Source organism: Acartia tonsa, chromosome 12 (genome assembly GCF_053477335.1).
Source record: "Acartia tonsa isolate MP-2025a chromosome 12, ASM5347733v1, whole genome shotgun sequence".
Classification (NCBI taxonomy): domain Eukaryota; kingdom Metazoa; phylum Arthropoda; class Copepoda; order Calanoida; family Acartiidae; genus Acartia; species Acartia tonsa.
The window spans coordinates 14,860,262-14,875,101 of NC_137271.1; the positions used below are offsets into that span (position 1 = coordinate 14,860,262).

A 14,840-nucleotide genomic window follows, 5' to 3' on the forward strand; every position below is an offset into this window, starting at 1 on the left:
TATACATTATATGTACAGCAATAGGACAATAGACGATTAATCTACCCCTCAATTATGTACTAAATTCATGTTTAAGTAGATTAAAATGATCCAGAGGAAAGTCACCCCTTTCTTCTAAAGGCAGAAACTATTTTCCAAGTATAACTACAAAACCGATTAATATCCGCAGGATTAGAACCAGTTCTCAGCTACACTAAAAAAAAATTTGCATAGTATCGTATTACAGACAATTTTCCACGAAAACTAAATAAAAACCATAATATTATAGCAATTTTGTTAGCCCGGGACTTCGGCCCCTCTGGGCGAACAAAACTTGTTTTAATCTTATATTATTTAATTTCAAATCCGCGAAAAGCTGTCTATAATACAATGCAATAAATAACCACTAATATATTTTGGGAAGAAGATTAATTTATTGTCCATCCATATAAATAGTCTAAATAGTTTGTAATGCATTGTAATATGGCGTTGCTACAAAAGACCAACTCTACAAAAGACCAACGCCTACAAAAGACCAACATTAAAAAAATCTTAATGCTAGAAGGTCATGGCCGCAGAGCTCGGCCCCCTGGCCTGCCTAGCCGCGGGCGCTCGGCCCCCTTGCCTATAACCTAACCTAACCTATATGTATAAATGTTAAATGTACATTAATTTATTTATAGTTTAGAATATCGTGGATTTTACAAAAAGTGGTTGGTAGATTTTTTTCAAATTTGTAATATTTTTTTTTCTCAATATTTAAGTAAGGTTAGGTTAGGTTATAGGCAAGGGGGCCGAGCGCTGTGGCCATGTATTGATTATGTAATACATTATTAATAAATTTATTGTTTATATAATAATATATAGGTGTTGGTCTTTTGTAGGCATTGGTCTTTTGTAGGCGTTGGTCTTTTGTAGAGTTGGTCTTTTGTAGCAACGCCTTGTAATATAAACTAATGTGGCAAGACATAACAACATAACATTCAGTGGCGTGCACATAGATTAACATGAGGGGGGGGGGGGTATAAAACCTTCAATAAACCCCCCTTCCGCGAATCCGCATGCTAATAATTTAAATTCAATAATATCACAAAATTTAATACAAGTACTAATACGTCCAAAAGTAGCAAAGAAACAATTGGAACGATTCTAAAAAAAATAAATCTCTCTAGAAAAGCCCAATAAGATAATAACTTAAACATAGATTAACGTCTCAGACTGACAGGCGCAAAATACTTGCAAAGCAGCTTTGCTTCTTCTAAAATAAGATTTAATAGTATTTTTCATTTTGATGGCCATAGGACCTTCCTCCCCCCCCCCCTTCTATCTTGATTTAAAAACTAACTTGTTTTAACCTCTTAATGAACTCTAACACTATGAATTTCTATCCTAACCTAAAAGGTGCTTTTAATACTTTAATTTAAAACATAGTGGGTGAGGGAGGGATTGTCCAATGGCAAAAATTTACATTCAATAATCATAAAATGTTTCCCAAATATCCATCAAACCGTTGTTTTCCCCCAATATAGTTGTAATAGTTTATAAAATTTAATTTCGGCACTTCTCTATACTTTTGTCTCGCAAAGAATGACCAGTCTATTTGTCGTTCTATTTCGTTGTAGGCTCCAGCAAGGTAATACTGAAAAATTAAAATATATTTTATAAAAAAAAGTAAAAGACAGAAAAATACTTAGATAGTGTTGGAGATTAAAGTAAAAAAATAAAGGGGACAGCACCTATATTTAGCTCTGCCCACAGGGCCGGGTTCCTGTCCCAATTTTTATTGGGTCTTTTGTAGCGACTTGGCTGTGTTGTTATTTCCAACGCTATTGGCTAATAATATTAAAAAACCCAATCGAATATCGGCTTAGGGTCCCCATCCCATGGACCTATAGTTAATTAACCCCTGTCCCCTCTATTCTTTTAATTAAATGTTGGGGGAAAAAGTGATAAATTAATGTTCATCCCCAATGACGATACATGAAATTAACACTCTGTAGATTACAATAAGTGGTTTAAGCGTTTAACCACTCCAATTAACCAATCAAATTTGAATAAAAGTTACCAAAGTTATTCAGCCAACAAATATAAAACGTTTTTTATAAAACTTTGGCCAATAAACAATGTTCCTTAACCCCTTGCTCTAAATAGAGAAACAAATTTTACCTTCGTTGCAACTTTGCTTTCGTCCTCACCGCAAACTCTGGGAGTTGGACCACATCCGTTCTTGTGAATTATCTAGAGGAAAAACAAGGATGATAACATTCATAAAAAGCGAAGCTGAACAAATCAAACAAACAAGCAATGAAGCGCTGGAAAGTGTCATATATGATGTCATAAAAAACGTCTCAATCAATCTCTTTTTTGGGGGGTTTCCTTCCTAGTTCTCCTCTCATTCCTTCTTTTTAGATGTATTTTTATGACGTCACGCATGACACTTTTCAGCGCTTTACAAGCAAACATTGCAAAAAAACAAATTTTGGTTGCACTTTTAGTATTAAACACCAAGACAGACCGATCCTAATAATAGGAATAATTCGCTTTTAAAAAACAGGATGACAACATCTGTAAATAATTCATTTATCTCTAATAGAGTCTGAGTAAATCCAATTTCCCATATCGAGTCACAGAAGGAGAGACGGACAGACAGACTTACATTACAAGGTTCTAAAGGGATAAGACAATGGCCAATACATTGATGTACATAGCCCTTCTGTAGATTACAATTAGTGGTTGTAACGTTTAGTCACTTAACTAAAAGAACCAACCAATTAGAATTAGATAAAAGTCCTCAAAATTGTTAAGCTTACAAGTGAGAAAACGTTATATAAAACTTTGGTGACTAGTATAATAAACAGCCCATTGTTCACTCCCTTCGTACCTAATTTGTAAGCTATAAAGTTATTGTTTTTTTGTGTTTAAAATTTTTATAAAAATTAAAAATTCATATCTAGAAACCAATGAGTGCCAATATTAATCAACTCATTGCAGGACAAACCAACAGATTTTCAAATATTGTATTGTAGCTTTTCAATAATTTACCTTTATTTGATCAATTTCAGCACAGTAATGATATTCGTCAAAACGATCTCTAAATCGTTCTTGCATATACTGAAAAATGAAAAAAATTATGCTATAATAAATATATAAACAAGGATGACAACATCCATAAGTAGCGAAGCTCAAAAATAATGAAGGGATATCAGGAAAAAATATAATATAGAGCAGTAACATACATTAAACATGAAACTTGACAAAATAGGAAAATCAAGATACCTTTAAAATCACGCAACCTTTAAAACTTAAAAATCTAGGAATCGATCTAGCACCGCAATTAATAGACAAATCTCAATGAAACTTGATGGAAAAATGTAGAATATGAGCAAATTAAACCCCTGATAATTTCAGCCGCCAATCCTGAAAAGGAATAGAGAAAATCATGAAAACCTAAAAATCTAGGAATCGATTTAGCTGTCTGAGCTTACCGTTAAGGACGTACGGACGGACCGGCCCTAATTATAAAAAAATGCTTTGTTTTTAAAAACAAGAACGCTATACTTACTTGTAGCGAAGTTTGTGCATTGAACTTGCAGTCAATAATATAGAATAATTCTGGATGGACAAATCCCAGGGCTGTGTAGAAATCTTGATCTCCAACGGTTGGTCTAAAATATCAAATCTGTATTAAACCCTAGAACCAGCAAATGGACCAAAGGAAAGCCCCCCAACCCACCCCTCATAGTGTCATCTAAGTTTATAAAGTTCTTACAAAAACCCAACCTATCCTATACCTTAACTGTTTATTAAATAAAACTTTTTTTTAAAATTGTACTTTTTTAAATATACAAAATTGGGAACACAGTAATAGTGTCTGACTGATTATGACGTAACAAAAAAAAATTAGCCAATGAGAGGCCGTTATTGATCAATGGTAAAATTTATAGTGGCCTCTCATTGGCTAATTTTTTTTTTTACGTCATAATCAGTCAGACACTATTACTGTGTTCCAAAATTGGGTATTTTAGTGACAACATTATCGGATGTGCTTTGCACCCCTCTTAGCAAAAAAAAACTGTGCATATCATTATATAGAATACACTATAAAATATGAATACTTACATAGAGCCCAATTCTTCAAAAAGTTGTAGAGCATAATCTTTTGTTATTGCCCTGAAAAATAGAAAATCTTTGTTATTTTGGACTTCATGAAAGCTTTTGACACCAAACATAATATAATATTAATTTAAAAAAAACCAAGGTATCTAAATGGATAAGACAATCGACGATAAATTAATTTAAATCCCCAACAAATTATGATAAAAGTTACCATTGGTTGAAAAGTTTGGTCACTAGAATATCTACATAAGTGAAAACTGTTCTGAGATAGACGGACAAATAATCCTAGAGTAGGAGCGCTTGTAAACCCGCGATCGTGGCTCAATACGTAGCGCATCCGCTCGTCCGACACCGCATCATAACTAAATACGTTTAAAATAGTTCCTACTGCTGCTATGTCAATTGTGTGACATAAGTAGTAAAAGTAGGGGGAACTAAAAGCAGGCGCAACTAATTACCATGCACAGTTAGGATTTCTCAGACAAAGGTCGTGCAATCAAAGGGTTGGTTGTCTGTTGGATGTTACTTAATCTAATATCCTTGGGTGTTAGAGTATCGCATCCCATTACATACGGATGATGCTCTGGATTCTCTAGATGAGCACTTTAAAATCGAAGGAGAATCCCGCCCTTGCGTGGTATGCACTTGTAAAACTATGACTTACTCATTATAAACTTTGCTATTCCTCATTTTCTCCAAATCATATAAAACCACTCCACTATTAAAACCCTACAAAAAAGAGTTAAAATTGAATCAAAAATCGTTAATCTAACGATTAAAAATATATATATCATATTAATCTATCAACCGATAAATCTACCAATCTACTAATATACAAATTCACCAGACTTTATTTATCACCTTAATAATCTATCAATCCATTAATCTATCAATCTACAAATCAGACAATCTTACAACCTATTAATCCAGCAAATGTAAAACCTTTCAATACAGCAATCTAACATTCTATAAATCTAACAATTTATTAATCTATCAATTTTTAATCTAACAATTTATTAATCTATCAATTTTTAAATTTTCCAATATAAAAATCTTTCAAAATATGCGTAAATCTTAAATCTATCAAGTATTCGATCTATTAATCAATCATTTTATTTTTAATCTATAAATCTATTAATCAATTTATCAATCTATCAATCTAACAAATTATTAATCTATCAATCCATTAACAATCGTCAATCTACAAATTGGTCAATCTAACAACTATCATTCCAGCAATCCCACAACCTTTCAATCCAACAATCTAACGATCTTTAAATCTAAAATCAATCTATCAATTCATAAAATATCAATCAATTTATCTACTAATTTATTAAATCTATTAATCTGTTAATTTATTTGTCTATTATAATAATAAGCCCATAATTTTTAGTCTATTAAAATAGCAATGAAAAAATATTTAAATCTATCAATCTAACATTCTATAAATATATATCAATCTATAATATGTCTATCAAACAATCTATCTATCTGGCAATCCAGATTTAAAAGAATCAATCAATTTATCTATTTATCTATCTATCTGTATAACCTGATATCGGCCAGGTTTTCCAAAGTGAGTTTTATTCTTAACCTCCCGTCTATATGAAACAACCCAGTCCCTAGATGAATAAATATCATGATGTTTGTTTGTTTGTCAGCAATGTCTATCTAAAACTTCATATAAATTTTAAAAATCAAGGAAGCTCTTTAAATTGCCTATAAAAAATGACGCCATACTATTCTAATATGACGTGATTCAGAATTTTTGTCATGAAGTCATTTTTCATAGCCACTATAAAGAGCTTAATTTCTTTACCATTTTGCCACATATGTGTCTCGTGATAGGATTATCCTTTCTTATTTTCTTTAAATTATTGATTCATAGTAAGATTAGGTGCTATATGTTATAAGCAAAGCATTTTTATAATAATAAATCTTTATAATAAGGTTCATTTCATTTTTTAACATTAAAGCAATGTTAATATAATTTTGTTGATGTTCTTTTGTCAATATGATTTAATAAGCTTAGCTTTTATGAATCTTGTCTTCCAAATCAGTATATACACAAAATATAAAGTTTTTATGTCCGTAGATTTTAAAAACTGCTGAAATCTATGATTCATATATTTGAGAAAGGCTTCACTAGGGCCCCTGGATAGTTTTAGGATATTCCTTTTTTTTTTAATTTAAGATTTGGGATGATTTTATTCTTTTATTTTCCCCTTTGACTAATGAGACCCTAGATGCTAGGGGTGCAACCACAAGTGTGTAATAATAAGTGACAATAAACTGTAATACAGCGATTATACAAATTATGCAGAAAAAAAGAGTATTTGCTTTATATGTAGTAGCAATCATAGATAGATATTCTGAATTTCGTGTAAATATTTCAAAAAACAATTAGCATCTAAACTTTACTTAGTTTTCCTCTATCTACTTGGCTATTTTTTTAGTTTCATATTTATAAGCTTCGCTACTTTTACATGTTGGTATCCTTGTACACAAACAAGGATGACAACATCCATAAAAGCGAAGCTCTAAAACGGTATGACAGACGAACATTAACACTTGCATAGTGTCAGATCAGAATAATCAGAATATAAATGAATAAGAGTCAAAGCAAAATTGTGAGTAAAAACTTCTTGATACAGGGTAATGTATTGTTTATGGACATACTTAATATTGTACTTTGTTGTCCTAGGAATCAGAACAATCGGATGATTTTATCACATAAAAATTTTTTTGTTAAAAAGGTAAAAAAATCAACATGTTTAAAATGGACGTACAGACATTTTGATACTGAATATAGAGTTGCTACGCTTTCTAAATCGTACCTAACTACTACAGGAATCATCAAGCAAAGTTTGAAATCGATAGGACAATTCTAACATGCCTAAAATAACGAAAAAAGCTATCCGTCTCGGACGGACGGACGTACGGACGAACAGGTCCTTATTATAGAAAAGTTTCGCTTTTAAAAAGCAAGATTAATTACCAGTAATGTAGGGAGAGATCTTTACCAATGCCCATAACAACTGCCGGCCATTTGTCCATTTCATCAAACTCTTGGCGTATCAAATTTATGTCTGCTCTGTATTCTAAATTATAGAAAAAAAAATGATTAGCTTTGCTTGACATCAAATATTTTTCAGAATGGTTTCGAAACCGATTAATATTTACTGGATGGTTCTTAGTCATACTGAAAAAATATCGCATTTTTCAACAATTTTTAACGAGTATTAAAAAAATCCATTTTACCAGTTTTATTACACGGGCTCTAGGGCCTTTTTATTTTAATATTCGCGAAAAGCTGTCTACAATACCATGCGATAAATAGTTTTTCTAATATTTGATTATTCAATTTCTTAGAAAACTAAAATTTTCACTTAAGAATCAACAACAAAATTTGAAAAGAAAAAAATATATTAAATTTAGATATTTCATTAGTTAGGTTAGGTTAAGTAAAGGTTAGAAGAGCATGACAGGGTTAGTACTCAATTGATTAGGCCCTGTAGGGTTTGTGTCTTTTGCAGGAGCTGGAAATATTTCGAAAATTATTATTTTTTTAAAAGCTCAAAAAATGTTTACCTAAATCAGAGCAATCCACAAAAAGTAGTTTTTCTAGTTTAGTAAAGGCCCTGTGGTACATCGGTCCAATATTGAAGAAATCCATGAAATATTTTTTCTAAAATTAAAAATCTGTTAAGCTTTATAACTATTTTGGGGGAGGGTACTACCACTCTCCCAAGAAAAAAATCAATCCTTACCCTAAAAAATTTTCTTTATCTTTTAAAACTTAAATTAAAAATGGGAGGGTGGTCGACTCCATCCCCCCCCCCCCAAAAAAAAAAAATCATTATCATAATGTACAACAATCAAGCATCCAATGTCTTATCCATTAGGATCCCTGGCAAAGGTATATATATATTTACTTAGGGATCTGAAGGGATAAGACAATGGCCAATAAATTGATGTATATATCCCTTGATGCTACACAAAGTTACCCTTTCTGTAGATTACAAATATTGGTTTAAACGTGTGGAGACTTAACTTAAGGAAACAACTAATTAAAATTCAATAAAAATCCCCAAATTTGTTAAGCCAACTGATAGAAACGTTATTATAAAACTTTGGGGACTAGTGTAAAAAACAGCCCAACGTTACCTACCGTATTGGTGCCACCGTGAGCTGTCAATAGGTCCAGATGATACTTGAACACCCACTGGAAATCTGTACCATGCTGAGACACGTCATGGTAATCAACTAAAATAAGATGTAGCTGTGTTTAGTGCCCCAGGATAATGGGGAACGATGGCACAGCTTTTGGCCTACCTATTCCATTAGTATCGTAGTAGAGGGAGAGAGAAAGGGAAGGGGTCAAAAACCCCCTAAAAAAAGATGGGGAATAGGGTATAGAATAGGTAGGCCAAAAACAATGACATCTATCCCCATTTTACAAGGGCACTATAGACAGCTACATTCAGTGGTCTTTGAAATAAACGAACTAGAGAGCAAATATGTAATCATCTATAGTGAATCATCATAAAAATGAGGGAGATGAGAGGAGAAAAGGGAAAGAAGACTCCTAAAATATAAAAAAAATCCCTTATTTTTTTTATGACGTCACATGGCTGATTTTTTGGTCACTAATTGTTCCACTACAGATTGAACTACTAAACCATATGAGTTCTCGATTTCAGCGAAGCTTCAATTTTGAGCTATTAAAAATTTTGATTTGAGTCTTGGTAGCACAGTTTTATGCTGTTTTACCGATCTTCCCTTCCAATACAGAGCCTCTAGATGCTCAGGGTGCAGCTTTTATCTTTGCCATATAGTTGACAAACAGTATAAACATAGTATAACTTACCCATAGAAAAGTAAAGTTTTGGTATGTGTGTCTTTTCTCCTGGCAACGCCTAGAATTAGAAAATTGACTTTTTTTTTCTGGCTAACCAATGTAGAGATAACTGCCTGTATATATTTTTGTGCTTGTCAATTGGTTTTCTGTTTTTCGGTTTAAAAATATTTAGTTTGTCCGTCTGTTTATTATGGTTCTCTATAATGTCTGTTAGCAGCGAAGCTACTCTAAAATGTGAAATAACCGTCTGCATGTTTGTATAATAAACTTTCAGGGGCGAAACGTAAATTTTCTCGGCTACTATTTGGAGTAAAGGGCTGAAATTTTTCGTGTAGATTAACAATGTCAATGAGCATCTAGTATATAAGTTACGTTGATCGTTGGTCTGTCAGTCAATGATAGTCAACCGTAAACTTTTAATTTAAGCTTCAAAAAGAAAAAGAAAAACAGTATATAGTGTTACTTTTTATAGGGGCGTTTTCCTTTGGGGGGGGGGGGGGGTCTTTCCTCAATAAAAACCTTCCCCAGGTTTATTAAAAGCTTTAAGCTGTAAGTAAAAACCATTTTGGTTCAACAGTATTATAAATCCTTCGCTACATACACACATACAGATACACATCATGTCACTTTTATATGAGGAGTATTTCTTACCGCTAGGGTTTCCACCAAAAGAATTTTAGAAATAACTTCTTTAACCATCCACCCAACCCGAAGCTTGCTTTTTTCATCAGTTACTAAAAAAACAGATCTATAATATAATCTTTATCCAGATAACTACCTCTCTCCTTTTTTCAATGACCTTTTTCGTCTGCTACCAAATTGTTTTCCGCTGCTTGGCTATGTTAAAATAACCGACACCAAGGGTTGATTATCAATGACTCAATTGAGAGTCAGGACAAATTCATTGCGATGGGAAGATACAGTTATTTAACCCCTTCCCTCTCAAGTGTTTTACTCTAAATCTAAAAATAAATGTTAATAAATAACAAGGGTGACAACATCCCTAAGTAGCGAAAAGCAACACAATTATAGATGGACATACAGACAAAGTGACTCATAGAGTAGATTTCAAAAAAAGGCAGTGAAATATAAAAAATCACGAAATCTTATAAGAATATAATTAAATATTTTTTGTAGCTTGACTGCTAGAGCAAGAGACAAAGAGAGTTCCTAAAAAGTCTACCTTGAACTGCACATAAGAAGATAACATTTACCCAATAGCATTATGGACGGACAGACAATGTAAATTCTGGAGTAGCTTTCCTACAAAAAAATTAAAATAAGGATATGCGGAAAGTATCATGTGTGACGTCATAAAAACCGTCTAAAATGTAAGGATGAAAGGAGAAGTGAGAAAGTATACACACAAGCGATGGATAATAGACGTATTTTTATGACGTCACACATGACACTTTCCGCATATCCTGAAATAAAAACTTACCAAAAATGAGATGTAAGGGTTTGTTTGGATCGGCTAGGAGAATTAAACTGAGTAAAGAATACATCGTCCGTGTCTTAAATCCAAGATCTGAAATTTAAAAGATATTCATATATTTATATATATAACTAGCAGCTGCGCCCCTAGAGGCCTCTAAGAGATGGGAAGTTGAATCCCAAAACCTATTTTTTTTAATTTAGATTTTTTTTTAAAGTAAAAAAAAATATTTTAGGGGAGGGGGTTATTTTTTTTCTAGGGGCGATTTCTCTTGGGAGGGTGGTGGTACCCTCCCCCAAAATAGTTATAAACCTTCTCGGGACCTATGAGAAGCTACCCTGTAAAGAAGAACCCGATAGGTTCAGCGGTTAGCGAGATCCTTCGGTACAGACAAACATCCTTTTACTTTATTATAAGGATTGGACCCTGATATCTCATAAAATGCTAGAACTATTTTGTTTCTTTAATAGAAAGTTTCATATTGGTCAGGGACAAGAATCTACATGAAATAATTGGCTCATTAGTCATTTTAATTTAGGAATACTAAAAGCGTAGCATTTCTATAACATCTTAAATGTAAGTATGTCAATTTTTATCTTGTATTTAAACAATTCTGAAACAGATTATTTTTGTTTTAAATGATCCCTAGTATTTTGTATACTGTCTAAAAGTGCAGCTACTCTCTAATTGCTTAATTCTGGGTGCTTTTCCTCAAAGTGTCCCCCCTCTACAATGTTGAGCCCTAACCTTGCGGGGCCTATACCCTGTGGTGCTACCCTAAACCAAACTAACCTAACGTAAAGTTTAGGAGTAACAAACGCACGCTTGGTTTTTTATTAAATGAATAAGTTAGGGTACAATGTTTGGCACTTTCAATATAAGTAAATGATAATAAAAAACCCATAGAATGCGATAATAACTTCAGAAAAATCGAAGAAAATAGTTTTAATACTTAATTAACGTTTTTAAGTTTTTCTTCAAAAAGTTTAGATAAGATGCCTTTAAAAGTCGTCTATGATTTTGTCAGGGATAAAAATGTAACTTTAAAATAAGAATTACAACATATTTTTTCAATTAGTACAAAGTAAAATTTTGAACATTTTATTGATCAGTATATTTTTTAAAATGTGAAGTAGAAACCTGAATATTTTATCATGAAAATTGTGTTATGATTTGATTGTCTGCTAGATTACAAGAAAAAAGATACTGATAGTACTTGTTGGTTCTTTAAAAATAATTAGGTAGATTACTTTCAGAACCCCTCTTTTTGCAACGTTATTACAATAGAACAGAGCCGTAGTCTTAGTGTACTCAATATCTAGACAGCCAACCATTGTTTTAGAATTGTTCAATTTTTTTAACTTCTGATAAAAACAGAATTAATGGTATTTTTGTAAATATTATACCTCAAAGAAATGGCTATACTTCCCAATCATATGTTGTGTGATATTTAAGAGGAATTATTTTGATATAATGTCATTAAAATATTCGTTAAAAAAAGTGCTATTCTAGCTTATACTTTACATTTTAATGTGTATGATAATTCAAATAAAAGATAATGAAGATTTATATTATATTTAATTGTTATAATTATAAAGAAAAACCTGGAAACAGTAAAAAACTGACTTTATTTTATTGACGTAGGGAAAATTTTGTCAAATATTTGAATAGAAAAACAATATAAAACAAAATAAATTATTTTTAATATAGTCACAAAAAGGCTTAAGGAGTTTAGGAAATATTTCATTCACTAATCATGTCATTTAAACTCTATTACACAGCATACAGTGTAAAAAGATGTTCTCATTTTAATTTTAAGTAATTTGAAATGCATTTTAATACCTTTTAATGATTTATTTTTTTAAACATCTTTTTATAAAATGTTATTGATTTTTGAAGTTATATGTTAAAATGTTTTTAAATTTTGTTAACATTTTGTTTTAAATGTAGAAAATTGGTAATTCTAAACATTCAAAAAATGATTTTATTAAATTTTCATCACTTAAATTGCATGTTTGATGAAATTTTCAACTGATAATTCAAGAAAAATCGTTTAAGTTTTATTATATTTTACTTTGAAATGTTAAAAAAAATATAATTATTGTCAAAAATGTGGAAGTTATACTTTCCTTAAAAAAAGACCTAAAACATGCAAATTAACACGTGTAATGAGATTTTTTTTCTTTCAGGTTTAATTTTAAGTAATTATTGATATTTTTTGTAAAAAGGATTTTATATAAAAAGTTTTAAAACTCGAGTTATGTAGTGGTTCTAAAAAAGGTTGCGAATTTATGCAATTTTCTTGCAAAAAAAAATTTCTAGGATTTTAAAAGTAGCAAAGGGTGTTATTAGACGTACTTACAGATACAATTGCAAAGTCATTTTGGCCAAACACTAAAATAAAGTTTTGACATCTGAGGGTCCAACCGTGAACGATAAACAACCATTCTCCCATATTTTCAATTTATCCTAAATAAGATAGAATGGGGTTTCTATCAAGGACGTCCACGATGGGGGGGGGGGGGGGGGTAAAGTGTTGATTACCCCCCCCCCCCCAAATAAAAAAAGCTTGGACGCCCCTGAATTCTATGTTTGACTAGGGAAAATCAGCACAAAACAAGTTTTATGCAAAAAAAATACGCCACTAAAATATCAAAACTTTCAGCAATTTCAAAGGGAATTAATTTGCTGAATCATAGGCAATATCATAATAAGAGACTGACCGACAGACAAAGATGTCTAGTAGCGTAGCTTTTCTACAAACTTACCAAAATCTTTATCTTCATTCATATTGACTATCAACATTCCGATGTTTAAGCAATCAGGCGTAGGACTGAAAAAAAACAATTATACAATGAAAATCAATCATTTGGAATATGTAATTATCACAACCCTCCCCCTCCTTCAACATCTGTAGGAATAATAATTAAAACCTATAGGGGGGGGTCTCTATTATCTTCGGGGTTATTATTGAACTTTTAAAATTAGTTTAAATCTCAATTATATATTTAAGGAAAGGTTTATTTTTTCTTTATTTAAATTATATTTTTTTTACAGCGAAGCTTTTTCATTTTTAGGGTAGATCCCTATGACTGTCTGTAACGGATATCTTTGATATCAGAATTAAAGAATCTTTGTATTCAACTCTGTAAGTGTTGATTTTGAAGGAAATATTTAAAAATTCTGTAATTTAAAGCTTTAATTAGATCATCATAAAATTACATTTAATATTTACAGACGTACCACAGAATATCATAAAGAGTAGCTTCGCTACTAAAAAAACATTAATAGTTATTTATCGCATCGTATTATAAACAGCTTTCTGTGGATATATAAATGTACAGTTTTTTAGCCCGTGACTTCGGCATTTCAGGTCTAAAATAAGGATTTAGTTTTAAAATGTATATTTTTATTTTCGTAGAAAACTGGATATAATTCGATACGATAATTGATTTTCAGTGTGGCTTAGAACCGGTTCTAATCCAGCGGATATTTATCGGTTTCGAATCCATACAAAATTAAATTCTACCTGACTACTTCCTGACTAGATATCAATTTACCATCAACTAAAATCAGTAAAAAAATATTAATTCTTATAAATTTAAATATAATATTTAAAATTGGGGTAAAAAATTGCAACCAAATTTGTTAAATTAAAAAGAACATAGTACCATTAAATGAAATGTAAAAATATTCCAAAAATAAATATTGTTGCATTGTGATAGATTTTTAAATCAGCGGACAGACGTACGGAAAATTGCTTTAGAGTAGCTGAACTACTAATAATACTTACTTAGATCCTGTAGTTTTTGCACATAATCACTTGCGCGCGAAGCACCACGAAAATATATTAATTTTCGAGCTAGTATATCATTCAAGCCTTCATTACTAAATTCAAATATATATGTTTTAATATTAGATTAAAACACTAGAGGGGGAAGGTGATAAATAAGTTCCGACTCTCACTTAGGTCTCTATTAATCATTTAATAGTGTCGGGAATATTAACACAGCCAAGTATCAGAAAACAATCTAGCAGACGAAAAAGGTCATTAAAAATTGGAGGCAGGTAGTTATCTGTAAATACATCTATACTTTAGATTTGTTGTTTTAATTATGTTTTATTGGCAAGCCAGCTATATATTTTTGGCATTATATTTCCATTCTAATGCTATTGGGTGGGGTAGGTAAGTAAAGTAGCCTAAAACCATCCCTAAACAGTTATAAAGCTTTCCTGAATTGTACAACCGATTCGAGCAACCATCTGTCAATATCTATTGCTTCAGACAAAAACTCACCTTTCCCCAAAATAGTTATAAACCTTCCCAGGAGCAAAAAGAAACTACCCTGTAAAGAAGAACCACATCAGCTCAGCGAGATCCTTTGATACAAACAAAAACCAAAAAACAGACAATTAGACATCCTGTTACTTTATCATGAGGATAGGCTA

General features: G+C 31.5%; 1 protein-coding gene across 1 annotated transcript; it reads right to left on the reverse strand.

Annotated features, from left to right (window-relative positions):
* Positions 1-19: 19 nt before the first annotated feature.
* On the reverse strand, positions 20-14,280 carry LOC145333946 (xyloside xylosyltransferase 1-like). Its single transcript, XM_080179203.1, has 16 exons — positions 14,185-14,280; positions 13,921-13,957; positions 13,160-13,224; positions 10,398-10,484; positions 9,608-9,690; positions 8,966-9,014; positions 8,267-8,361; positions 7,687-7,783; positions 7,094-7,196; positions 5,648-5,717; positions 4,760-4,824; positions 4,099-4,149; positions 3,542-3,644; positions 3,022-3,090; positions 2,146-2,217; positions 20-1,618 (listed from the first exon to the last, which is right to left on the reverse strand). The coding sequence occupies exons 3-16, from the start codon at positions 13,194-13,196 to the stop codon at positions 1,457-1,459; spliced, it is 1,143 nt and encodes a 380-aa protein (XP_080035329.1). The 5' UTR covers positions 13,197-13,224; positions 13,921-13,957; positions 14,185-14,280; the 3' UTR covers positions 20-1,456.
* Between the last annotated feature and the right edge of the window lie 560 nt (positions 14,281-14,840).